The sequence below is a fragment of the Dromiciops gliroides genome, chromosome 4 (assembly GCF_019393635.1).
Source record: "Dromiciops gliroides isolate mDroGli1 chromosome 4, mDroGli1.pri, whole genome shotgun sequence".
Taxonomy (NCBI): domain Eukaryota; kingdom Metazoa; phylum Chordata; class Mammalia; order Microbiotheria; family Microbiotheriidae; genus Dromiciops; species Dromiciops gliroides.
The window spans coordinates 242,585,389-242,611,986 of NC_057864.1; the positions used below are offsets into that span (position 1 = coordinate 242,585,389).

The window sequence follows — 26,598 nt, forward strand, 5'->3', positions numbered from 1 at the left end:
AACTCAGGTACTCCTGACTCCAGGGCTGGTGCTCTATCCACTGCACCACCTAGCTGCCCCTCACCTTGTCTTTAAGTTTGATTTTCTAAGATCTATGCTTTTCATTACCCAAATGAGGCAGAGAAAAAGTAATGGAAGAGAGACACACAGAAACACAGAGAGTCAGAGACAAAGTGAAACTGACAGACAGACAGACGGACATAGAGAAAGACAAAGAGAGACAGTGAAATTTTTACATTTTTAAATAAAGTTCCCTGGCTGGGGGGACTCAGAACTGTGAAAAGAATTTGTGATTCAATTTTCTAGTTCCTCAGAATAAAGAGAAAAACAGTTCAAGAGTTTCTAGGTAATGAATCAGCAACTTTGGTTGAGTAAAACTCATGAACTGGGACTGGTATGAGAACTAGGCCTTGGCCATTTTTTCTTCCCAACTTTAGGAAGCTGGTTTTGAAAGGAAAGCCATTCCTCCAGAGCTGGGGAGCTGAGGGAAGAAGGAGAAGAAACAGTCACAACCAATGGGAGGAGTTGATATAGGCACAAATGAAAAGGAAGGACAGCTCTGTTCACCATCAGACTGTAGCATCGTATTACCATCACCACAGCAAGAAATGAGTCATTTTCTTCCTCTTTTCCTCGCCATGCAACAAAAAATAGCACATCCTGTTACTCTCAGGCTCATGATGATAGAGAAGATTTATTTTTTTATGGTCCTTGTTTAAAGTAATTCTGCACTTGGAAATGTAGTTATGAAATGATTCCTACTCCATTCCCCCCCCCCCCCAACACACATAAAAATTCTCTAATAGCCAAGGATTAGGAAAGATCTGTCTGTCTCATGTGGCCTCCTCCTGCCACAACTCCTGCTCCTCTCCTTTGACTTGAATCGAATGCCCACCATTAAACAAGTCATGTACCTTCAAGGTTGTCTATTTAGAAGTCACCTCTCAGGGGCAGCTAGGTGGTGCAGTGGATAGAGCACCAGCTCTGGATTCAGGAGTACCTGAGTTCAAATCCGGCCTCTGACACTTAACACTTACTAGCTGTGTGACCCTGGGCAAGTCACTTAACCCCAATTGCCTTACTTTAAAAAAAAAAAGAAGAAGAAGTAAGGGGAGAGGGGGCACCGGCCCTGGATTCAGGAGGACCTGAGTTCAAATGTGACCTCAGACACTTGACACTTACCAGCTGTGTGACCCTGGGCAAGTCACTTAACCCAGATTGCCTCACAAAAAAAAAAAAAAGAAGAAGAAGAAGTAAGGGGGGCAGCTAGGTGGCACAGTGGCTAAAGCACTGGCCCTGGATTCAGGAGGACCTGAGTTCAAATCTGGCCTCAGATACTTGATACTTACTAGCTGTGTGACCCTGAGCAAGTCACTTAAACCCTCATTGCCCTGCCCCCCCCCAAAAAAAAAGGAACAAATTTTTATTTTCATTTTAACCAAAGAAACAAAAAGAAAAAAAAGGGAAGGGGAGATTAAATTCTGTAGAAGGATAGAAAGAAAGTCAGTTAGGTACGGCTACTACCTGAGCTAGGAGACTGAGATGATAACTCCAGAGGTCAGGACTATCACTCCAAAAGAACCCCCACCCCCTAACTCTCAGGAATCTTTTCCCACCCTATCCCCAAAAGGAACTCTCTATTGTCAGGTGATTGTTCACCCCATCTGTGGTCTATAAAAGCTTTTGCCTTTCTTCTCTTGGAGGAGGAAAGTATCTCTAAGATATCTCCTCCCCTGGAGGGAAATCTCTTGGTCACTTTCTCTAAGCATCCAAATAAAAGACTATTTTATTCTAATTGGATTGTGTGAGAAGAGGTGTAATTAAAAAGGAAAGGGGGGGGGCAGCTAGATGGCAGTGGATAGAGCACCGGCCCTGGAGTCAGGAGTATCTGAGTTCAAATCCAGGCCTCAGACACTTAACACTTACTAGCTGTGTGACCCTGGGCAAATCACTTAACCCCAATTGCCCTGCAAACGAAACAAAACAAAACAAAACAAAACAAAAAAACAAATAAAGAGGAATACCTAAGAATCCTCACCTCTGTCCCTGTGACAGACTTCATGGAGGAGATAGTGTTTGAACTGATCTTTGAAGGAAGGAGGAGGAGGGAAGGGGTTTCAGGCATAGGGAAAAGCCTTGGCAAAAATCGAGAGATGCCAAAAATACTGGTTATTTGGGGAAACAGAAATATTTTCTTTTGTGGCAGGGAAGGCCATCAGTGGCTGCCACTCTCTACCACTTCCCTTCCCCCGTCTTCTTGTGATATCTCTTTCTTTCCTTCTCTCTCTCCCTTCTCCTTTTCTCTCTCCCCTAACATCTCTCTGTCTCTGTCTCCTATCTCTCAACACTAAGGATCTCTGGCTTCCTTTAAGTCTTAGCTAAAAATCTTGCCCAGGGTCACACAACTAATAAGTGTGAGGTCTGATTTAAATGCAGGAAAATGAGTCTTGCTGACTTGAGGATCAGCACTCTATCTATTGTACCCCCTAGTTGCCTACCTTCCTTTACAGAGGGCAGACACCAGACTTGGCTCACATGGATCATGCTGCCCCATCTGGTTTCAGCACCATCAAACAAGATTCTCCTCTACTGAGTAACCCCCTGGTCTCCCATCTCCCCCCACTTTCCTGCCTCCTTTTATATTATCTCCCCCTTTAGATCGTAAGTTCCTTGACAGCAGGAATTGTCTTTCTTTTTATTAATTCTATCCCCAACATTTAGCAAAATGCCTGTCACAAAGTAGGCATTTAATAAATGTTTATTGGATTGATACCCCTTTAAGTCCTCGTTTGGCATGACTAAGATCTTTCACATCACTCTCTCAAACAAGTCAACCATATGGTCAGGATGCATGTGTACTGCATTCTGAGTGATGGAAAAGGTAAATGGACTCCATTTGCCCTAACTTACCAGAAGAGTATTAAGTTGGAGACCTTTGGCTGAAGAGAATGAGTCAAGGTCTCTAGAAGATGGTGATAGTTTTCTTTCTTTCTTCCTTCCTTTCTTTTTTTTTTTTTTTTTTTTTGCAGGACAAGGAGGTTTAAGTGACTTGCCCAGGGTCACACAGCTAGTAAGTGTCAAGTGTCTGAGGCTGAATTTGAACTCAGGTCCTCCTGAATCCAAGGCTGGTACTTTATCCACCACACCACCTAGCTGCCCCATGATAGTTTTCTAAGATGAAAATGGGAATCCTAATTGTCAGTGCTTGCCTCTCACAGGTTGTTAGGAAAGTACTTTGTAAATCTTAATCTGGAAGCAAAGTAGAATGACTGGAGTAGAGCTGTCTGATCCTTGGATGGTCACTGCTGAAGAGACAGGTCAGGCACTCTGAACTAGAAGTTCTTGCTGTCCCTAGGTATGGTGTGCCCTCAACGGATCTGCAGCTGAACCCTTTTAATGTTGCTATTCTTGTTTGGGCATTAATACTTGTTGTTGTTCAGCCATGTCCTTCATGCCCCCATTTGAGGTTTTCTAAGCAAAGATGCTGGAACGGTTTACCATTTCCTTCTCCAGCTCATTTAACAGGTGAGGAAACTGAGGAAAATAGGGTGAAGTGACTTTCCTAGGGTACAACTGCTAAGTGTCTGAGGCCAGATTTGAACTCAGGAAGATGAGTCTTCCTGACTCCAGGCCAAGCACTCTATCCACTGCACCCTACAAGAAAAATTATCAGTGAGATATAGCAGAAAGAACCTTCGGCTTGGGAACCTGGACAATTTAGGTTTAGTCTTGGCCCTTAACCCACCACCTTGGGTGTCAGTCTCCTCTCTTGTAAAATGAATGGGTTGAGCTAGATGAGCTCTAAGGTTCCCTTCCTATTTGAATTTCCTATGAAGTAGGAGAGACCCTCCTGGTTTTTCATTTAAAGTAGGGCCTTTCTAACCCTTCATTCAGAGAAAAGTTGGTAGGCCAAACCAGTGATCTAAGTCTTCCTAGTCTTGTTGAAGTGAGCAATCTACGTGATTTAGTGTAAAAAACCCTGGATTTGTAGTCAGGATTTTTAGAATGAGAAGGAAATTTAGATATCATGTGATCCAATCTGTTATGGGAATGTAGTGGGACCCCAAGAAACTTAAAGATTCCCCCCCACCCCCCAAGGAATCCTTGAACTCTCCCAGGGGAGGGGCAGCTCTGCCTCTCACCTTGGGAATGGGTGTTGCCAAGTAAGAGGCTGATACACTGATATGCAAGATATGGATGGGTGTTGAATCTCTTACTGTATCTGGGAAAAAGCCAAGAAGACAGTCTTGGGCTCATCTAGGGTAGGGTCTTGGCTCAGCTTCCCCATTGTGTTCCTGCTGAACAGGAAATGTTTCCCACCTGGCTATTCCTGAATCTATCTGGCTATTTCTGCATGACTGGTGGTTGCTTGTGACTCTTACCTGAAATCAAACAGAGCTAAGGATGCTTTATCCTGGCTGTTATAATCATGTCCCTTATTTTTCTTTTATAGCAGATTCCTATAATCAGAGCAAGTAGTCTGTAGAAGAAATGAGCACAATGCAAGTATGTAAGATCTTACTGTTTTCAGTCTAAATGTATGGTCACTTCAATGAGAAAGAGGTCTTTCAGGCATTTGTGATGAAAAGACCTGAACTGAATAGAAAATTTGACTTTCAAATACAAGACCCTGGAGAAGCATAAAAAGGTAAACAGGAAAAAGACTTCATGAGGGATATTAAAAGATCAAACTGTTTACATTCCTACATGGGAAGATAATACTTCGAACTCATAAGAACTATCTCAGTAAGGAATTCACAGAAGACACAGGTCTGAACTGAATATGAAGGGATGATATCTGTAAAGCATTTATGTTTCATTCTTTGTGGGGCAGACAGGGTGGGGTGTCTTATGTCTGGGGCTGGATTTGGGCTTGGGGCCTCCTGGGTCCAGGGCTGGTGATTTGTCCACTGTGCTACCTAACTAACCCATGATGACATCATTAAAATAGGGTTGAGGTTGGGCATGCAACTTAAAAGGCTAGAAAAAGAACAAATTAGAAATTCCCAATTAGATACTAAATTAGAGATCCTGAAAATCAAAGGAGAAATTAATAAGATTGAAAGCAAAAAAACTATAGAATTAATCAATAAAACTAAGAGCTGGTTTTATGAAAAAAACAATAAAATAGATAAAATATTGGTTAATTTGATTAAAAGAAAGAAAGAAGAAAACCAAATTACCAGTATCAAAAATGAAAAAGGGGATGTTACCACCAATGAAGTGGAAATTAAATCAATAATTAAGAATTATTTTGCCCAACTGTATGCCAATAAATTTGATGATCTAAATGAAATGGATGAATATTTACAAAAATACAAACTGCCCAGGTTAACTGAAGAGGAAATAAAATCCTTAAATAAACCCATATTAAAATAGGGTTGAGGTGTAGGAGGACTAGACTGGAGGAGGGAGAAGGGGAGAGATGGTCTAGGGAGAGGTAGTTCACATGAAGGAAATAAGAAAAAAGCTTATGGAGGGGAAGAGAAGAGGGGGAAGGAGTTGGGGAGTGAGTGAACCTTAATATCATCAGAATTGGCTCAAAGAAGGACTAACATACATACTCAAGTAGGTATAGTAATATATTTTTGCCCTGAGGGAGGGGAGGGAGATAAGGGGGGGGGAGAAGGGAAAGAGGGAAGGGCAGATTGGGGGAGAGAGCAGTAAAAAGCAAAACACTTTCAAGGAAGATGAAGATGTTCTGCATTACTGCATAAGTATGACATATTGAATTGCTTGATCTCATAGGGAGGGTTGAGGAGGGAGGGAGGAAGAAAAATTTAGAACCAAGAATTAGCTCAGGGACCCTGATCTCATCAGAGTGGGCTCATGGAGGGAATAGCATTCATACCCAATTGGGAGGAGTAATCTATTTAACCCTGCAGGAAAGCAGGAGGGGAGGAGGATAAGGAAGGAAGGGTGAAAAAAGGGAGTGCAGAGCAGGGAAGAGGATAGTCAGAAGTAAAACACTTTTGAGGAGGAATAGGTTAAAAGAAGATAGAGTAAATGTCATGGGAAAGGAGTGGGATGGAGGGAAATAGTTATGATGATTGATTATAATGGCAAAATGTATGGTACCTACTTTGCTGGGCTTTTATGAAGAAAATTCTCTGTCAAGCTTAAGGTACTATATACAGGTTATGATGAACAGGATACTATCAGAAAAACCTGGAAAGACCTACATGAACTGAAGCAGAGTGAAACGTACTGTATACAAAATAACAGCAATAGTGTAAGATGATCTGCTGGGAAGCATGTGGTTATTTTCAGCAAGGCAATGATCCAAAATAACCCTGAAAGACTTATGAAGATTGCAGCCCATCTGCAGAGAAAGAACTGATAGTATCTGAAAACAGATGGAAACACATTAAAAAAATTTTTTTTTTCTTTTCCTCTTTGACAATTCCTTAATCTGAAGTTTGGGTTTTTTTTTTTTTTTACTGTTTCCTCTCACAACTAGCTAATATGGGAATTTTTCCATGACTAGTCATGCATAACTTATTTTGAATTGCTTGAGTTCTTGTGGGCAGCAGGTAGGAATGGAGGGAGGAAGAAAAGTTGGAACGCAAAGTTTTAAAAAATTGATGTTAAAACTTGTTTTTACATATATTTTGGAAAATAAAATTCTATTAAAAAAATGTATGGTCACTTGATATGCCAAACAACTAGGTACATTAATACTCAGGCTTGCCATCTGCCTGCTAATGCTTACCTGGTATTATTGAATGATGTGGGATGGGTTTAATTGATCAGATTGATCTTGAGGCATCCCAAAGAATTATAAGAGGTCCAATTTTTCTTTCTCCCCAGTACCCTGTGGGCTTGTTGAGGGCTAGCTAGGCTGTGGGGAATAAGATAAATACATGAATGACTATAATATGAAGGTAAGCTGGGGCAGCCAGGTGGCGCAGTGGATAGAGCACCGGCCCTGGAGTCAGGAGTACCTGAGTTCAAATCCGGCCTCAGACACTTAACACTTACTAGCTGTGTGACCCTGGGCAAGTCACTTAACCCCAATTGCCTCACTTAAAAAAAAATTATAAGACTCAGTGACTTGGTTTCCCAAGTTTTATTGCAATACTGTGAATGACCATAGGGAGGGCACCATGTAGGTATCTCTTGAATAGGGAAAGAGAAGACAGTTATATTTATAGTATGGAAAAATTGATTATCAATCTCATTATAATAATCTCCACTTTAGGAAGATACAGAGGAGGGTTTATCCTAATTTGGACTTCCTGGGGTCCCAAGCCAACCCCTGAGGTGGGTACCTTTTTCTGTGGAGGTGTGTTTTGGAGTTTTACACATCATAAGGTGAACTGGGGACAAATTTGGCTTTTTCTGCGAATGTTACCTCAACTTGCCAAATTCAGAGTGTCCATATGTTTTTCATTCCCAGGCCTAGTTTCTGGGCGTTAACATTTATCAATTAGGATTTCTACAGCCTCTGTCTCTATGTTTTTGTTGTAGAGTCTCTGTGACCTGCCTCTTTATGTTCTTGTTATGAGTGGTGATTAATGTGGGTAACAAGAACCTAGGACCTGACTTGTATTAATGAAGGCCCAAGTCTTAAGTTATCCATTAATCCCTTTTGGAGCTGGGGTCTGTAAGTTATAGCCCCTCTTTGGTTTTTTTTACTTTTTGGGTTTTGGGTTTTTTTTGTGGGGCAATAAGGGTTAAGTGACTTGCCCAAGGTCACACAGTTATTAAGTGTCAAGTGTCTGAGTTCAGATTTGAACTCAGGTCCTGAATGCAGGGCCAGTGCTTTGTCCACTGTGCCACCCAGCTGCCCCCAGTTATAGCCCCTCTTGAAGCTCAGATCTAAATTAGAGCTCAGGTCTTAGGTTTTTCTGTTAACCCCTTTTAGGTACTATTGATAAGCTACTATTGATAGGTTATCTGTTAACCCTTTTAGCCTCCTCCATCATTATGATAAGTCTAAATTAACTGGGTATCTTCCTTTTAGTTTAGAAAAAAAAACACCCTGAAATTACTCCCCATTGCAAACACATTTTGATGAGAGGGAGAATGTTTACTAGGAGGAATTATTTATGTTATACAGATAGTTATGAATTTCATGTTTTGCATTTGGAATAAAAGAGAACTATTGACCTCAAAGAATTCTCCTAGAAAGGAGATTCTGGACCTACTTGAGGCCATAAACCTGCCCAGTCAGGTCTCTGTTATGCACTGCCAAGGGCACCAAGCTATCAACTCCATAGTACAAAGGAATCACAGGGCAGACCTTGCTGCTAGATCAGTTGCCAGGTCCATTCATCTGTCCACCCCAGCCCTGGCTCCTTTGCACCCTACTATGCCCCAAAGTATCTCCCCTTCCTATACCAAGAAGGAGACCAAACTGGCTAAAATTCAAGGTTTTGTTCTGGAGGATGTTGGTGTTCTCCTGGTTTGCTGCTCCTCCCTCCCCCCCCCCCCCCAGGAATATGACTTGGAAATTTGCAGTGGGCCTCCACAATTCCGCTCACCTGAGCAGGGAAGCTCTAACCACATTAACAAAGACTCTCTTTACGGGCAAGGGCCTCTGCATCGGTAGATAGATTTTACTCACTTACCACCTTATAAAAGAGTACTTTTAGTCTTTGTAGATCTTTTCTGGATGGGTAGAAGCCTTTCCCAGCCAAACAGAAAACGGGCAGGATGTAACAAAAGCCCTTCTCAATGAAAAAATCCCTAGTTTGGGCCTTCCCAAATCACTCCAGAGCGATAATCATCCTGCCTTCATCTCTCAGATTACCCAGGTGATTGACCCTTACCAAACTCTGTGAGGAAGCAAAATTGATTGGATTCTAGCACACACCTGAATTATGATGGCTCCCTCAGGGTTTATGAAAATCAAACCCTTCCTAAACTGTTACAGGAAGATTTGGCAGGAACCTCAACACCCAGCCCAGCCAGAGGACCTGGTATTTCTGAAAACTTGGGAAACTGAGGGAGAGAACCAACTAGTGCCTCCCCATCGAGTCATCCTATCAATACCCTCAGCAGTGAAGCTTAAGGGGCAGAATACGTGGACTCGTGTTTCTCCAATTAAACTCTTTGTCTGCTCAGAATCAAACAGTAGAAAAAAGAAGGTTCCTGTGAACCAGTGGTGAATCTCAAAGTTTCTCTTCTGCCAACAGACCCCCTAGAATGAGTATTCCTTCTGCTTTGTACCTTCATCTCTTACTTTTGACCCTTCTGCTCTTTGGGCCTCTGCGTTCTTACATTGCCTACTCTCTCAGGGACTGAAGCATCCCATCTCACTATCCTCTGGGTTCTCCCATATCTTTTGAATTATGCATTCTCAGCTACGTGGAGTGATAATGCCCAGTAGCTAAGGGGGCCCTTTTGACTGCTGGGTATGTAAGAGACACCCATAGAGAAGAAGAGAACTTTCTCAGTCCCTTAGCTCTTCCCCTTAATGCTTCCAGGCCATGTTCCTGTAGTTTCAAGGAAACACCCTATGTAGGCAGGCCTCAGATCTGGTACACTTGTCTCCCGCAACAATTCTTCTGAATAGGGGGCTAATGTTATTCCAGTGTTAAGGTCAACCAAGTCATCTATCTGTGCTCCTCCAGGATATAGGTTGATTTGTGGTCATTATACAGCACCACTGGCATCTTGGGCAGAGACACCATTCTTTACACTAGGATGGTCTCCTGAGAAAGCTTTTATGTCTGTGGTCCTAACCACTTCTTGTCTCAGCCCCTACATCAATTATTGTCAGTGCACCCTGGTTTGTACAGATCCTAATGTGTCCCTATATTAGAACCCTCTGAGCCCTCTCCCTCCTGTGGAAAGGCATAAGGCAAAAGGGGTCTTGGGACAATTTCCTGTGGTACATCTCTAAAACTGCGGCCCTTTCCATTCCTTTGGTGGGGTATGAAGCCCATGAGGCAATCCTGACTAATCTGACTTTAGCAAGTAAAAAGATTTCTAATGAAACTGCTTTAGGCCTTGAGGGCCTCCAAGAGTCCCAAGATTCTTTGGCCAATGTAGTAATGGACTGTAGGATAGCCTTAGACTATTTACTTCTGCTGAAGGTGGAGTAATATACTTTGTGCTGCATGTATATCATGGCAGACACTGACAGGTAATTGTTCTCCAGCTCTCCATCCTGGCCTTCATGGTTGTTTTCACACCTAGAATTTTTTAGGTGGGCGGGGCAATGAGGGTTAAGTGACTTGCCTAAGGTCACACAGCTAGTGTCAAGTGTCTGAGGCCAGATTTGAACTCAGGTCCTCCTGAATCCAGGGCCAGTGCTTTACCCACTGCAACACCTAGCTGCCCTCATACCTAGAATTTTGATCATTGCATGCATCTTGCTGTATGGACCTTGTATTTGTCATACTGTCATTTCTTTAGTTGCTTCTAGGATTAAGGTTTTCACTGAAGCCACAGCAATGCCCCTGTGAATCTTGGACTGTACCCATCAAACTTTTCACTCCCTCTCTCCTTAAAGACGGGGGCATCTCTATGCCCCATTTTACAGCCTTAAAGATGCTACTGAAGATGGACCTTTGACCCTTTCTCCCCAGAAATGAGAGGGGGGAATGTTATGGGAATGCAGCGGGACCCCAGGAAACCTAAAGATCCCACCCCCCCCCCCCAAGGAATCTTTGAATTCTCCTAGGGGAGGAGCAGCTCTGCCTCCCACCTAGGGAATGGGTATTGCCAAGTAAGACCCTAGTACACTGACATGCAAGATATGGATAGGTGCTGCATATCTTAATTATGCCCCATTATTCCAAAATCCCCTCCCTGTTGTCACATTACCCTCCCTTTTGTCTGGTAAAAATAGAAAAGACCAATCTTCTCTTACTCCAGCGGGACAGTCACCACGGTGATCTGTTCCCTGGCCATATATTCCTCTCCTAATAAATTCTCTTTTTATTTTACAAGATTTGTGATGTGCCTCCAATTCTTTGGGTGAGTTAGCCCCCCAATCCAGGCTGCAAGTCTCCCCCAAATACAATCCCCTTATTTTACAGAGCATTGTGCCTCAGTTTCCCCCTCTGTAAAGGACTTGCCCAAGGTCTCACAGGTCCTAAATGCAGAAGTAAGATTTGAGGGGCAGCTAGGTGGCACAGTGGATAGAGTACCGGCCCTGGAGTCAGGAGGACCCAAGTTCAAATCTGGCCTCAGACACTTAACACTTACTAGCTGTGTGACCCTGGGCAAGTCACTTAACTCCAAATACCTCATCAAAAAAAAAAAAAGAAGATTTGGACTCAGGTTTTTCTGCTGACTATAAATCCTGTGCTCTTACCATGATACCACACTGCTCATCACAAGACTTGAGTTTGAATTTCCCATCTGTTCCTTATAGTATCTGTGCTCCCAGACAAGTCCACTTTGAGTCTCATTTCTCTCTGTCAAATGAAGGGGCTCAATCGTATCTCTAATGCTCTCTTGAACTCAAGTATTTATGTACTTGTGGTCAGAAAGAAGTGGAGCCTCATCATCCCGGGGCCGGCTCCCCTAGGATCTTTGCCAGGGGTGGGTCTTCATGAATTTGAAGTGGGGTGAGGACGGTGGTGGAGGACAGCACAGGACTTGCAGGAGGGGTACTTGAGACAGGGATATAAAAACTGCAAAGCAGAGGTTGTGGGATTGTGCATTTATTATCAAATCGCCTTAAGATGCTCCTTAGGGCCACTCATATGGTAGACAGTCCAGAAGCACTTGCAGGGGGTGGGGGGGGGAGGGGAGGGCTGAGGTTTCAGTGTCCCCTACCTCCACCTCAGGTATTACACTGTGCCCTGGGCCAATCTGGCTCTTGTCTGGGGTTTGAAGGGGTACCCCACAAATTGTATATTAGTGTATAGTCCCACCTTCCACAGGTATGTAGAGATAGGATCAGGGCTGAGCTCCCAAAGGCAGCAGCCTTTGGCCTAAGTGGCCTGTATATAGTATCCTCTATATTCAAGTCCAAAGCCTGGCAAATATAGAGGCATGGCCAGGGTGGGGGCAGAGCAGGAAGAGAAGGACAGGGCAGTCCAATGGGTGGCAGTGGTAGGGTTTGGGTGAAGGTCAGCATGGGGGGGTAGGGTAGAGAATGGAACAATGAGGAATACAGGGCTAGAGCAAGCTAGATAAAAGGTTACCAAGGAAGCAAGCTGGACCTGGGGGGGGGGGGGTCTCCTTTTTGGGGAGGTAGAGTCCCCACAGGCCCAAGAAACCTGAGAGAATGGCTGACTACAGGAGCAGCCTGATTGGAGCTGGAGAAAAGCAGAGTAAGGAGGACCTTCAGTTATCCTTCAGTTTCTGCTTTAAAATGAAGACATTAGGGGGCAGCTAGGTGGGGGGGGGGGAGCTAGGTGGCGCAGTGGATAAAGCACCGGCCCTGGATTCAGGAGGACCTGAGTTCAAATCCAGCCTCAGACACTTGACACTTACTAGCTGTGTGACCCTGGGCAAGTCACTTAACCCCCATTGCCCTGCAAAAAAAAAAAAAAAAAAGAATAAAATGAAGACATTGGACTAGATGTTGTCTAAAGTACCTCAGCTCTGCCCCTTTGAGTCTGTGAATCTAGTCCTGGCTCTAACACTAAACTTACTATGAGAGTAAGTTACTTCCCTTCTCCTATTTCCCCCTCTGTCAAATGAGGTTAGATTGAACTGACTCCAAGGTGCCTTCCAATTTTAACACATCTATAAATCTGAGTTCTGCCACTAACTCTCTATGAGACCATGACTAAATCAATTTCCTTCTTTGCCTCAGTTTCCCACCTTTTTAAAATGAGGGGGCTGGACTAGATGGTCACTAAGGTCCCTTTCAGCTCTAATACTTCAAATTCTAATCCTACTTTTCAAGCCCTCGGTGGAAGGGGTATTTCCAATTAGTATCTATACATAATAACTATTAGCTAACATGATACCCTCACCACCAAGAGTCATCCAGGCCTTGGGGAAGGGGAAGGCAAAAAGAATGGAAGGTAAGGAATTAAAAGCAATCTAAGCAATTATAAAAAACTAAAATAAAAAAAAAAACTCTTCTCAGAGATAAGTAGTTTTAACCTGCCTTCCTCCAGATGGATCAAGAAATTGGATACCCTATTTTGGAGTGTGTGTGTGTGTGTGTGTGTGTGTGTGTGTGTGTGTGTATACACACATAAAGGGATCTCTGGGATCTATATGTGTATATGTGTATGTATATGTATATAAATATATACATACATATACACACACGGATCTCTGGGATCCACGTATATGTATGTGTTGGGAGGGGGTTGGGGTCTGCAGTCACACAAATATGGCCTCTTCTTTGATGATAAGAATCCCAGAGAGAAGGGCCTGTTAGCACCACAAAGAGCTAGGGCAGGGTACCCTGTACCCTCTGGCCTCCAGGTAAGAAAGATGCCCGGAGACTTGGATGTCCATCTGGCTGGTGTATAGCGCAGGGCTGTCCTTTTTTATCCTGGAGGAAGAAGAGGTTGGGCTCAGGAGAAGAGGAATGATGGGGGAGGCGCTTAGGCCTTGTGTCTTCATGAAAGGCCTCCCCCTCCTGGAGTCAGGGTTGGAAGAATCTTCGGATAACAAATCGACCCAAAAGCACCATCCCAAAGATTGTCATCACGTACCAGATGGAGTTGTTAGAGAGGTTCAGGGCTGCCACCTAGGGATGAGACGGGCATCACAGAAGGTATAGGAACTCGTGGGGTAAGGGACAACATGAAAAGATAGAGGACCCCCTCCCTGGGCCCACCCGTCACTGTTCTATTCCCCTCTTCCCTCCCTACTCCCAGGGTCCCTGCTCACCCAGCCCCCATTCTGGGCAATCCATCGGGCAATGCAGTGTTGGAGCATGAAGTCAGCCACAAAGCGAGCCACACGGCCCAGGAAGCCAGTCAGGCCCCGCTGATAAACATGTAGTGCCAACCGGTAGCCGAAGCCCAGCAGTGCCACCACTCGGCCCCAGTTGATGCCGCTCTCAAACAGGCTATGGTGGGGGTAAAAACCTCAAGTTAGTGACTTCTCTTTTCACCCCTTTCCCCTGTTACCCCCTGACCCTAAGGGACTAGGTAAGGAAGCCCAGGTGTATGCCACAGCAGCCTGAAGGAAGTAAGTAAGGAACATCTTTTTAACCACCCAGGCTTCTCCCTGGGGTTGGGGAGATTGGGGTTGCCAATCCCTGGAGAGATGGAAGACCACCTATAGTGTGGGAGAGCAACACCTGCAGAGAGGTCCCCAAATAGGATGCTATCATCTCAATGTAGCAGTACTGGATCATTTGGGAGTGCAACCCAAGGTAGTCCAGATTCCCCCATTCATCCAAGTCCACTTAGCTTTAGGAAGAGTCCCATAGCTTAATCAAGCATTTATTAATTGCCCATTATTCACCAGGCACCCTGGATTCAAGTGAAAGGAAAGACACAATGCTTCCTTTCAATGGCTTTACATTTTAATAGAGTAAAACTCTGGGGCTGGCTCTCCAAGTGGGATACCATTTGGACTTGGTCTCCAAAGGGACCAAAAGCTAGGCACAACTGGACTACCTCCCAGGCTGGTTGTCAGAGACGTCTCTCCCCTCCACCCACTGCCATTCAACCTATAAGTCACTTCCAGGGCGGTGATGACTCCCACCACTCCTCCCAGCACAGAGTGTCCAACAGAGAGAACAGAAGAGGAGGTAGGAGAGCCTGAGGCATCAAGGGGGAAGGGGGTAGGGAATTTACCTGCAAGTCGAGGAACCACTGCTAGCCTGACATCCCGCAGGGAGAGCAGGGAGAGAGAGGACAGAAGAGGAGGTTAGGTCCTGGGAAGCTCAAGAGGGAATGAGGGCATTACCTCAGGGAATAGGGAATGGCTCACACTCAATCCCCTGCCCACCCCTGGAGTCTAGGCCACCACACAGCTTCTGTTCCCAATGTTAACTGGACTTTAACAGAAGAACAAGGCAGCCTTTTTGTTGTTCAGTCATTTTAGTAGTGTTCAACTCTTTATGACCCTATTTGAGGTTTTCTTGGCAAAGATACCAGAATGGTTGCCATTTCCTTCTTCAGCTCATTTTACCAATGAGGAAACTGAGGCAAACAGGGCTGAGGCCAGATTGGAACTCAGGGAGATGAGCCTAGCCCCAACTCTAATTGTAATGCTAACCTTAATCCAAGCATCCCACGCTCATGCCTCATCTCTATTTTTAGGAGATTGAGGGGTTTTTAGGGCCTGCTTTCTTTAGGGTTCAAACTCTCTTCCAACATGTGGTGGGGGACAAGGGAGGCTGGGCAAAGAGCAATTCTTTCTACTCCATCCTTATCCCACAAGTCCTGGAAGGAATTCTGTTGTTTAAAGGATCATGGGATTTAGAGCTAAATGAATGGAATCATCCAATTGGAATCATCCAGTCCAACCCTCTAATCTTACGAAGGAAGAAGCTGAGGGTTAGAAGTGGGGGGCAGCGCAGCGTGGGGTGGGGGGATGGAGTTGCTACATCACAATAGGAGGGCACATAAGCAACACAGGCAGACGAGTTGCCACTGAGACTCGGACAGGGCACAGAAAGGAAAAGAAGGAGAGGTTCTTTGAAAGTGACATTGGGAGAAGGAGGGGAGGGGGATACCTGGAGGCAATCTTAGTGAAGTACTCATAGGCGGTGTCTGGGGTGGGCTGCAAATGCTGCAGCATGGCCTTGAATTCTGAGTCATACCTCCGACTGATGTCATCGCCAATGACAGCTAGCTGTCGGCCCACCTGTTCCGTGGTGCTAGGGCGGTAACAGAAAAAACAGCGGAGGTCAGGAGTGCCCTTACCTTGTTCCCTCATCTTTGGGGGATGATTCCACACCCTAAACTGGAGGACCTGGATCTGCAAATAAATCCTTTGGAAGCCTAAGCTTTGAGAACAAGGCCCTAAAAATCAGCAGTGGAAGGGAAGGAAGTCGAGGGCAGAGGAGTTGTTACAGTTTTGCATGAATGAGAAGGGCAAAAATGGAAAAGGGACAAGAAATGGAGAGCAACTCAAAGAGGGGATGTGTCTATATGTAATTGAATGTGTGCAAAGACACAATGTGCAAAAGCCTTCCCAGTAGAACCTTGGTTACCAAGGCTGAGGCTCTCCTCACTCTCTGACAGCCTGGCACTTCTGGTCTACCAGGGCAGTGGCCCTCAGAAACATCCCCCATCCTCCCCTGTGGCTGCCACCAAGTCAGGCTCTTGGCTGGTCAGGCTCTTTGTGATAAAAAGCCTTCTTTCCCCCACTTCTTCTTTTTTTTTTTTTTGGCAGGGAAATGAGGGTTAAGTGATTTGCTCAGGGTCACACATCTAGTAAGTATCAAGTGGTGAGGCTGGATCTGAACTCAGGTGCTTCTGAATCCAGGGCCAGTATTTTATCTGATCCAGGACCGGTGCTTTATCTCCACCCCCCACCCCCCTTCTTCTTCTTCCTTTTTTTTTTTTTTTTTGCAGGGCAATGAGGGTTAAGTGACTTGCCCAGGGTCACACAACTAGTGTCAAGTGCCTGAGGCTGGATTTGAACTCAGGTCCTCCTGAATCCAGAGCCGGTACTTCATCCACTGCATCACCTAGCTGCCCAACCCCTCCCCCTCCCACCCCCCTACTTCTTAAAATCAAAGTATTCAGAGACTTCAGAAAAAGGGACTTCAGGGACAGCCTGGAGATGGCTGTACCTGTGACCACTTGTCTACCTGGACTGCAAACCAACTCCCTCCCTTTTCTGGCTTGAGTTCATCTATTCTACTCTACTCTCACTCTGTTCCTACCTGGTGATTCCAGTCCCTGACTCACTGGTAGGGACCAGGAGATATTTATGCCTTTCCCAGTGTCAATCTATCAGCTCTGTTTACCTCTCTGGGTTTTTTGGTACCTTCCTCCTAACCCTGCCCTTCTTCCCTACACGGTCCCTTTCTAGTGGCTTCTCTGCAAGCTTACAATTTAATAATGTTGTTGAGTCATTTCATCTGTGTCCTTCTCTTTGTGACACTTTCGGGGTTTTCTTGGCATAGGTACTGATGGGATTTGCCATTTCCTTCTCCAGCTCATTTTACATATGAGGAAACTGAGACAAACAGGGTGAAGAGATTTGCCCAGAGTCACACGGCGAGTAAGTGTCTGAGGTCAACTTTGAACTCAAGTCTTCCTGACTCCAGGCCTGCTGCTGGTATCCACTGTGCCAACTACCTGACCTATACCATTTAATAATACATACTGCAGGGGCAGCTAGGTGGTGCAGTGGATAAAGCACCAGCCCTGGATTCAGGAGGACCTGAGTTCAAATCCAGACTCAGACACTTGACGCTTACTAGCTGTGTGACCCTGGGCAAGTCACTTAACCCTCACTGCCCCACAAAATAATAATAATAATAATACAACAAATACTTTATATATTCAGTAAAAGCAACATAGAACTTCAATTAATAGCCAGGGAAGGGCCATTTCATCACTGAATGGTTGTCTGGGTGTACATGTGTGTGCATGTGTGTATGTATGTGTGTACACTTGTGTGGAAGGGTTTGCCTGTGTTTCTCCATACATATACCTGCTGAGCTCTTGGGGCAGGGTGTCCATCTCTGGGTCTGCAGGGGCAGCCTCTCCTTCAGCTTCCTGCTCTTGTTGGTGCCGGTAAAAGACATAGCTACGGAAAACCTCTTCGGTCTCTCGAGCTACCTGTTCCTCTGTAAACCAAACCCTCAGTATTAGGGCCAGGTGGGAGGTAGGACAGGGGCATCCTCTCCCCCATGTCACCCTTCTTCCCTCTCCTACCTTCCTCCCACAAGGGCCTAAAGCTATCCCTTTATCTTTTTTGGGTTTTTTTTGGTTGGGCAATGAGGGTTAAGTGACTTGCCCAGGGCCATACAGCTAGTAAGTGTCAAGTGTCTGAGGCCAGATTTGAATTCAGGTCCTCCTGAATCCAGGACTGGTGCTTTGTCCACTGCACCACCTAGCTGCCCCCACCACCCCCCATATCTTTTAGAGAACAAGTATGAAAACAGAACACAAAATGTCTGAGCTGGTGGAGAGCACCTAGCCCAAACCCTCTCCTTATACAGTCAAGGAAACAGGCTCAGAGAATCAAGGGAGAGATTTGTCTGTAGCAAGTGGCATTCAACTCTAGGATTTGACTCTAAATGCAGAGGGTATTTTCCCTCCACTTTGCTGCCTCCCATTTCCTCGCTGCCTCTCACCCCCTCGTTTCTTGGTCAGTTCATTTGCTCTCTCTCATCTTCATCTTGTCAATACTTCTCTAGAGAAGTCAGTCTGGAGAGGCAGAATTACCTCCTTTATCCCCAGGACTCTGATCCAGAAACAGCTCCACCGATTGTCCCTTCCTTCTTCCCAGAGACCATGGATGTGCATGACATAAGTGAAATCACAGCAGCATGGTGCTTCCCCACACAGAAGGGGCAAAAAGATAAACCCTAACTGCAGTTCCATCTTTACAACCCCACAGCCCCATCAATGGAGGGTAAACTGAAACTAATGAAACAGCACTCAAAGCAGGCTCCAAAAAAGCCAAGAGGAAGACTCCGCATCAGTCCCTACCCTCACCCCTAACTTCTGTCTCAACTCTCCTCCTTCCTAGAAGATATTCCTTAGAGCTATAAGATGGGAAGTGAATACTCTTACCTGCAGTAGATGAGGGGGCTCGAACCCGGCTCACTTGCCTAGAAGCCATGCTGTGAGTGATAGTGTCAGCCTGAGACAAGGGCGAGGGTGATGTTGGTAGAGGAAAAAAAAATACAGACAAGGGTGAGCAGCGGTGTCTGTCCCTCATTCAGAGATTTAGAACTGTTCACCAGGAGATGAGGTGGGCATCCTATCTCCAAGCACACACGGTAGCATACTGGGTAAAGTGTTAGATGAAGCAGCCCTGGTCCCCAGCCTAGCCCAGACCTTTCTGTGGCTCCTACATCACCATGCCTGGCAGGGCTTGGCTCCTTTCTCTGAACCTCCTAGTCAAGATCACCAGTAGTGTCAGAAGAGGGAGGGGAAGGATGTGTGTGTGTGTGTGTGTGTGTGTGTGTGTGTGTGTGTGTGTGTGTGTGTGTAAAGCATAGGGTCAAAGCATCTGGACTGAAAAGGACCAATTTAAGGGGTCCCCAAAAGTGCAGAGAAGTTAACTTCTTGGGACTTGCCCGTGGTCATGTAGGTGATAAGCAGCAGAACTAAGATTTGAATCCAATTCCTTGGATTCTAATTCCAGCTCTCTTTCCATGGCTTTGATCACACTTCAGCCCAGGTGAAATCTGGTAAACATCAAGGGTAGTGGGGGAGGACTGGAGGAAGCATGTAAGGACGGGGGAAGAGGAGCTCTGGTCCCTTAATGGGGCATGGGGGATGGGTGTGGGACTTGTTGCTACTAACCATGTACTTGTTGTGTTGTATCGAATTGCTGTGGCCTTCTCCACATCCTGCCTTGGGTCAGGGGGAAGTTCCACCCCTCTCTCTGACCCCCTCCCCCAAGGCTGGGACCACTGTGATAATCTGATCTCTTTCCTAGTGCTTTTTTTCTCTGTCCTTTTCATTGATAATAATGTCAGCTAGCTGCTTTAAGGTTTGCAAAAGAGTTTTACACACATCGTCTCCTTTTATCTTATAACAACCCTGGAAGATAAACCCTATTATTACTACTATTATTAATATTACAATAGGATATTTACTATTAAAATTTTATCATTTATAACTTATTTAATATATTTATTATCATTGTGAATATTATAATGCTAATATTGTTAAATTAATTTTACAGATTATTTTCCTGATGGGGAAACTGAGGGAGGCAGAGGTTAAGCCACTTGCTAATAAGTGTCTGAGGCAAGAATTGAATTCAGCTCTGTACTACCTAGCTGCCTTGATTAGTGTATAAATCTTTTATCCCATAAGGTTGAACTGATTACAGATTCCTTGAGAGTAGGGCCTACGCCCCATCTATCTTTGTTACTAGCAGGGTATACAGTAGCAAGTGCTCTTGATAAATGTTTGTTGAATCACTGAATGAATGATGCTCCATTGATACAAAGATAGTTATACTTGTGGGTTGTGGTTGGACCCTACCAAGGATGACTCAGTTTATAATCTACTTCCATCCGGCCCCCTAAAATGCTAGCACCCTCAGGATTGTCGATCTCATCACTAACAAGTTTATGGGACTTTGATTGGGAGGTTGAGTAAATTGCACCCCTCCTCCCCCGTGTATATATAACAAAACCCTTTATATACAATACCTCCCCAGGCCCTAGTTGACAGAGCAGGTATTATCATTTCCACTTTAAGGATAAGAAGCTTCAGGATAGGAAAGGAGGTTGAAGTTTTTTTGCCCAAGATCACACAGCCAACAAGTAGACAGGAATCTTCCCTCCCACAAAATCACCCACAGATATCTATCTCTATTGTACTGCCTGAATTCTGGGCTAAAGGTGAGGTGGGAAGACACATGAACAATCAGGACAAAATACACCCTTTCACCTCTATCTGGATGCTTGTGACCAACAGACCTACTCAGGTTCAAGTTTATATCCCATGTTTGTAATCAAAAAGGCTAATTATGAATAAATAATAAACAATAGTTTATATATAGATTATAGCATCTGTAAGGAACCTTAAATATCATCTCTCCCCCATTTTGCAGCTAGGTAGTGCAGTCATCTTCCTGAGTTCAAATCTGGCCTCAGACACTTACTAGCTGTGTGACCCTGGCTAAAGTCATTTAACCCCTGTTTGCCTCAGTTTCCTCATCTGTTAAAATGAGCTGGAGAAGGAAAAAAGCAAACCACTCAGGTATCTTTGCCAAGAAAACCCCAAATGGGGTCATGAAGAATATGACACGATTGAGATGACTCAACAATAACAACAAATTGAGACCCACAAAGGGGAAGTGACTTGTCCAAAACACGTATACTAAATTGCAAAGGCAGGATTTGAAGCGACCTCTGTTCTGACTCCAAATCTTAGTGTTCTTCCCAATTGATCACTCTTCCTTATCTATATCACTTTATGGCTCACAAATGCCTGTTTCACAATCACTCCATGCCACATGCAGGACAAATGTTATAATCACCCATTTTTTGGATGAGGAAACTGAGTCTCAGAGAGATGCCTTGGATCACATGGGTACTAAGTATCCTAGCTAGCTAGAGTTAGAACCCAGACTCTGATTACCAAATCCAGTAATTTCTTTCAGGCTTAAGGAAACAAGAAAAGCAACTGAGGGAAGAAGATCCTTGGGGTTCATGTGCCTCTTCCCTAATTCCTTGGAGAATCAATCCTCAATGAACCTCTGCCAGGCTTAAATATCCTATCATCCCCACCATCCTGGGTCACTTTGCCAGCCTGCTAATGAGAGGTTCAAAAGAGCAGCCCATGGAACCAGATCAGAGAATTTTTCTTTAGAGCCAGGAAGCCTTAAATGGAGTTGAGGGGAAGAACCCCTCGAAAACGCTTCTCTGGGCTCTCACAGTGCTGCCCCACCCTGCCTGGCCTGCTGATGTCACCCATCATGCACCTGTGCTACCACCTTGTCAACTTCCTGCTCACCACCTCCCCACTCAGCCCTGTGTTTCCTCTTCCCCCTCCCCTTGACTTTAAGCACCCTACTCTCTGGACCCCAAAGGGGGAAGGGACAGAATTTCCTGAAGTCGAGATGGTTTACTTTCAGTTTAGGTCTTTTCCTCAGTACCTTGCTTTGTGCCCCAGCAGCTGCCCTCACAGACTCCATCACCCCAAAGCCTCACCTCTCTCCTTCTACCTGTATCCTTAGGGGCAGATACATAGGAGGAACCCTGGGCCCCACCCCAATAAAGCCCTAATTCCTCAAGGTCTTTATTTCATGGGATCTTAAATTCAGAGCTGGCAAGAAACTAACCTCTTCATTTTACTGATCAGGAAACTGAAGCCCATAGAGTCTAAGGGATTTGCCCAAGGTCACATAGGTAGTCCCAGACTTGGGATCTGAACCCTGGTCCTCTTACTCCGTAGTAAATGGCTTTGTCTATTGCCTAAGCTAGCCTCCTTCAGGCCAAAGGCCATTTTAGGAGTCCCCTCTCGTTTCACCCACAAAGATAATCTAATTTAAGGGGCCAGGAACCTGGCCCCCCTTCCAATGACCACTTTTTCTCCTTGTCCAATGATCACTTTCTCCACCTTACCCAAACTAACCATAGATGTCAGTTGTGAAGTACATTGAGATTAGGGGAGTTATATCAGAGCCGGGCCTCATTAAAACAGACCTTTGCCTGGACCGCCCACCCCATTCTGTTCCAGAGAAGCTTATAACACCTTCTGATAAGGTTCCCTCTTGTCTCTCCTCCTCCCCAATATGCCAGCCTCTAAATCTGACACCCCATGAGGAGCAGAGCCTCCCCAGGATTCTGTACCATACTTTCACTCCCTTGGCCCTGGGACTCAGGACTCCATCAATGGGGTGGATTCAAAAGGAACACTTTCAGATCCAGTGGCTGCCTAGAACTACCACCCTTTCCTTGACCAGAGGCCTAGCTCTGATTTTTAAGTGTGTTTTGGGGGCCAGAGGAGCTGGGTAAGGTCTTGGCCCCAGGGTCTCCGAATGTCCCTCAGTAACAACACCTACACTTCTTTCTTCCCTTGGATTCAGAGCAGCTTAGGAAGAGAATTTGGGGAAGGATGCCCCACTAGGGGTGCTCAGCCCCCCACTAACCTGGACCTTCTGTGGCTATGAGAAAAGAACCTCAAGTTTCTTCTCTGCTTTTTCTTGTCTTCCCGCATCGAACAGACCCAGGAGACCTCAACTCTGAGAGCACCACACAAGTTTGGAGCCAGAGGGTATGAAAATCAGGCAGGTTGCCCAAGGGAACCCCCACTCAGTCCACAGCCCAGGCAGAGGATAGCCGGTGGCCAGGGCCAAGGCACAACCATGGGGTCAGCTGCACTGGCCCACCCTGGAGAGCTTCTCTCTGGGCCAGGGAGGAGTCATTCCAATATCCTGGCAGGGAGGTGGGGGGGGGGGGGGAATCTTCCACTCCAGCTCTCATGACCAGACAGAGATCCTGGACAGGGTGTGGACGGGACTCAAGCTCAGTGCCTACTGTCCCAGGTCCCAAAGAATTGGGGGTGGTGGGATCGAACTCACCCTGGGACCGCTGCTCCTGTGTCCCCAGGAACAGAAACCCTAAGGCCCCGGCTTCCAGGAACCGGCAGCAGCAGCAAGCGGCTACGGGTCAGTCCATCCCCCTGCTCCCAGACGCTTCTCTTTCCTGCTCAGCTCCAATCCAATCACAGAGTTGAGGCGGAGCTGAGCCAGGGGTGCTGGTGAGCTCCCTCTAGAGGCCTCTAGAGAGCAACCAGGCCTGATGGCTCTTGGCTTGCTTCCCCATTTGGAGGCTAGCCTTCAGCCTCCTATTTCAGTGTAGAGGCATCCGGAGTACTGGGAGGCTGAAGGCCCACCCAACCACCGGTCAGTAGCATCCCACCTCCCCCCACCCCCCCCAGCTCAGGACTTTGGGTCTGCTCATGGAAAACATCCAAGGGAATATGTGATTTTCACTGGCTTTGCTTTCTTAACCTGCCCCTTCTCCTTGTCCCAGCCCTGGCTTCTCCCTACTCAGTCCATCTCTAAACCTCTCCTCCTTTCAGGCAGTTAATAGATACAGGAGTATCCACGGAGCTTCCTCCGTGGGCAGGGGCTATGCCCGAGCTGTGTGGGGACACAAGTCTGAGTCCTTGCCTCCCCATTTTGGAGGGATAATAATAAAATAATAATAATAATAATAATAGCTAACACATATATTGCTCTAAGGTTTGTCATGTGCCATACATATATTATTTCATTTGAGGCATATATGAAATAAGTAAATGAGATATGCCCTCATTATGCATTATATAACAAAGTGTGGTATCATTTTGTAAGGGAAAAATAATAAGAATAGTGCTTTATTTTCTGTAGTGCTTTAAGGCTTACTAAGTGCTAAGAGAGGAGAGAGGTAGTGGGGGTAACTAGGTGTAGAAGTGGATAGGGCACTGGCCCTGGAATCAGGAGGACCTGAGTTCAAATGTGTCTTCCAGATACTTACTAACTGTATGACCCTAGGCAAGTCACTTAACCCCAATTACTGAGAGACAGACAGAGAGAGAGAGAGAGAGAGAGAGAGAGAGAGGGAGAGAGAGAGAGAGAGAGAGAGAGAGAGGATAGAGAGCTGATCTCAAAGCTAGGAGGGACCTGAGTTCAAGTCCCACCTCTGATACATACTGACTACATAACCCTGGGTAAGTCAGGCAACTATCACAATAATAGCCTTCCTGAAGCTGAATGAACCTTAGAGAACTCATCCTATTCTTCTGTTCTCCTGTTGGTATCAATCTACAAATAAGAAAAACGGGGAGAATTTTAAATGATTTGCCCCAAATCACATGGATAGTGGAAGGAGAGAGGGCCCCATATATGTAGTGGGACCCATCTGTGTTATATCTCCTAGATGAACAATATTTAAGGGCGTAGATAGATATCCTTCTAGCCTGGTACCCATCTAGGAGATATAATCAGGTCCGATATAATTTTTAATCAGTTTGTCCTTTGTTGTACATATATAACCTATATCAGATTGCTTGCTCTCTTGGGGAGAGGGAATGGAGGGAGGGAGAAAAATTTGGAACTAGAAATCTAATAAAAACAAATGTTGAAAACTATCTACATGTAACTAGAAAATAATAAAATACTTTTATGATAAAAAAAAATCAGTTTGTCCTTTGGGACAAAGGCAACCCCAAGTTCTATATCCAAGTTTTCACTTCTAGTTCCACAATGAACTCATGTAGCAAATAGCAAAAAAGCCAATTTATTCAAATTATAGCAAAACAGAAATCAAAGAAGATATACATGAATATATATATAATATATAGGGAGAGAGAAAGGAAGAAAGGAAGAATGAAAGAAAAAAAGAAAGAAAGAAAAAAAGAAAGAAAAAGAGAGAGGCGAATATATACCAGTCAATACAGAATGAAGGCACTCTCCCCCTGGCAGTGAAGTAATTCAGCCCAATCAAGAGAAAGGGTCCTGGATCTAACCCAAGGAAAGAATCCTCAAAGCTTCGCTCATGTCTTCCCGGAGTCTTTTCCTTCAGTAACTTGAAGTGGGGTTGACCTCTTCTATCTTTTCTCTCAGAGCTGGAAGTCAGAAGGGAGGGAAGCTACTCAATATTCCAAGACTTAGCTTGAGGAATCATCAAAGGGGGATTCAAGAAGGCTGGTGAAAGCTTGAGCTCTCTCACTTCTCACCAATCCAAATGCTCCTCATTCAGGGCAGTCACCATCTCCACCAGTAAGGAGAGAGTCCCATAGCAATGGGCTTTGGAACAGGGACTACATTCATAAAGTGGAACAGGATCTGGACGGGTGATTAACTAGTACAATAAACTCCCTCTATTATTGCATTCTAGCTTTTCTGTAATTTAGTTGGGAGTCACCTCGGGGCACTGAGAGGCTAATGAGTCATCCAGGGTCACACAGCCAGTAAGTGTCAGAGACTGGATTTGAACCCGTATTTTCTTCAGTTGGAGCACAGCTCTCTCTGCACTACTCTACACTTTCTCTCTAGTACAATGCATCCCTGATCACCCTTTCTGGCCAATTTCACATTTATTCAATTGCAGATTCTCCCAACAACTGGCTGTGGTTGGAGAATTGGGGAAACTTCTTGCTCCACACTGCCAATTGCACCATTACTCAGTAATATCTCCTCCTTTCAGGTTTATTCAATCCAAATTTATCCAATCAATACAGTGGCTGCCATTACCTACTGCCCCCCAAGACACTGGTTTATTGTTCTTGACATGGTCTTTCTCTCCAGCCCAATTCTGCACTCATGCTAGGGGACTTCATCATGATATTCCCTCAAATACCCTAATTTCCTATTTTCTCATTCTACCCAATCCCATTCCCATTCCACTTCCTCTATGCCATACAAAGATGAAGTGTTCCCCTCCCATGTTCATCTTCTTTCTTCTTGACTTCAGTGCCTTTAACACAGCTGATGATCCTTTTTTCCTAGATAGATTTTTCATGATACTGCTCTCACCTGATTCCTTTCCTCTATTCAGGTCACACCCACTAAGGTGTGGCCCTCAAGGCTCTGATCTCTTCTCCCTTCAACTCTCTCACTTGGTGATCTCATCAGCTTCCATGGGTTCAATGATCATCTCATTTCTATGATTCCAATCCCAAACTTCTCTTCAGAGCTCCAGGCTTGCATTGCCTACTACCTGTTGGATATCTAGAACTGGATGTGCAAAACAGAACTCATATTTTTCCCCCCAAACCTTCCCCTCTTCCCACCTTCCCTATTTCTGTTGAAAACACCACCATTTTCCCAGTCTTTCAAGCATGCTATCTCTGCATTCCCCTCAACTCCTCACACTCATCCCTCATATCCAATTTGTTGCCAAGTCTTGTTTCTTGTTCCACAATATCTCTTGTATATGTCCCTTTCTCTCTACCCACACAGCCACTGCCCTGGTGCAGGCTTTGCCACTTCAATTCTGGACTATTTAAATAGTCTTCTGGTTGCCCTCCCTGCTTCATATCTCTTTCTTTACTCCAATCCATCCCCCACTCTGCTGCAGAGTGATTTTCCTAAAGCACAGATATGATATCTCACCTCTCCCCCTCAATAAAC

The 26,598-nt window shown here is 45.2% G+C and overlaps 1 protein-coding gene across 1 annotated transcript; it reads right to left on the bottom strand.

The window, feature by feature from the left end:
- Nucleotides 1–13,287: 13,287 nt before the first annotated feature.
- Nucleotides 13,288–23,182, bottom strand: BAK1 (BCL2 antagonist/killer 1). Its single transcript, XM_043963105.1, has 6 exons — nt 23,062–23,182; nt 18,585–18,654; nt 17,497–17,632; nt 15,563–15,706; nt 13,762–13,942; nt 13,288–13,618 (listed from the first exon to the last, which is right to left on the bottom strand). Exons 2-6 carry the CDS (start codon nt 18,631–18,633, stop codon nt 13,514–13,516), a joined length of 615 nt encoding a protein of 204 aa, XP_043819040.1. The 5' UTR covers nt 18,634–18,654; nt 23,062–23,182; the 3' UTR covers nt 13,288–13,513.
- Between the last annotated feature and the right edge of the window lie 3,416 nt (nt 23,183–26,598).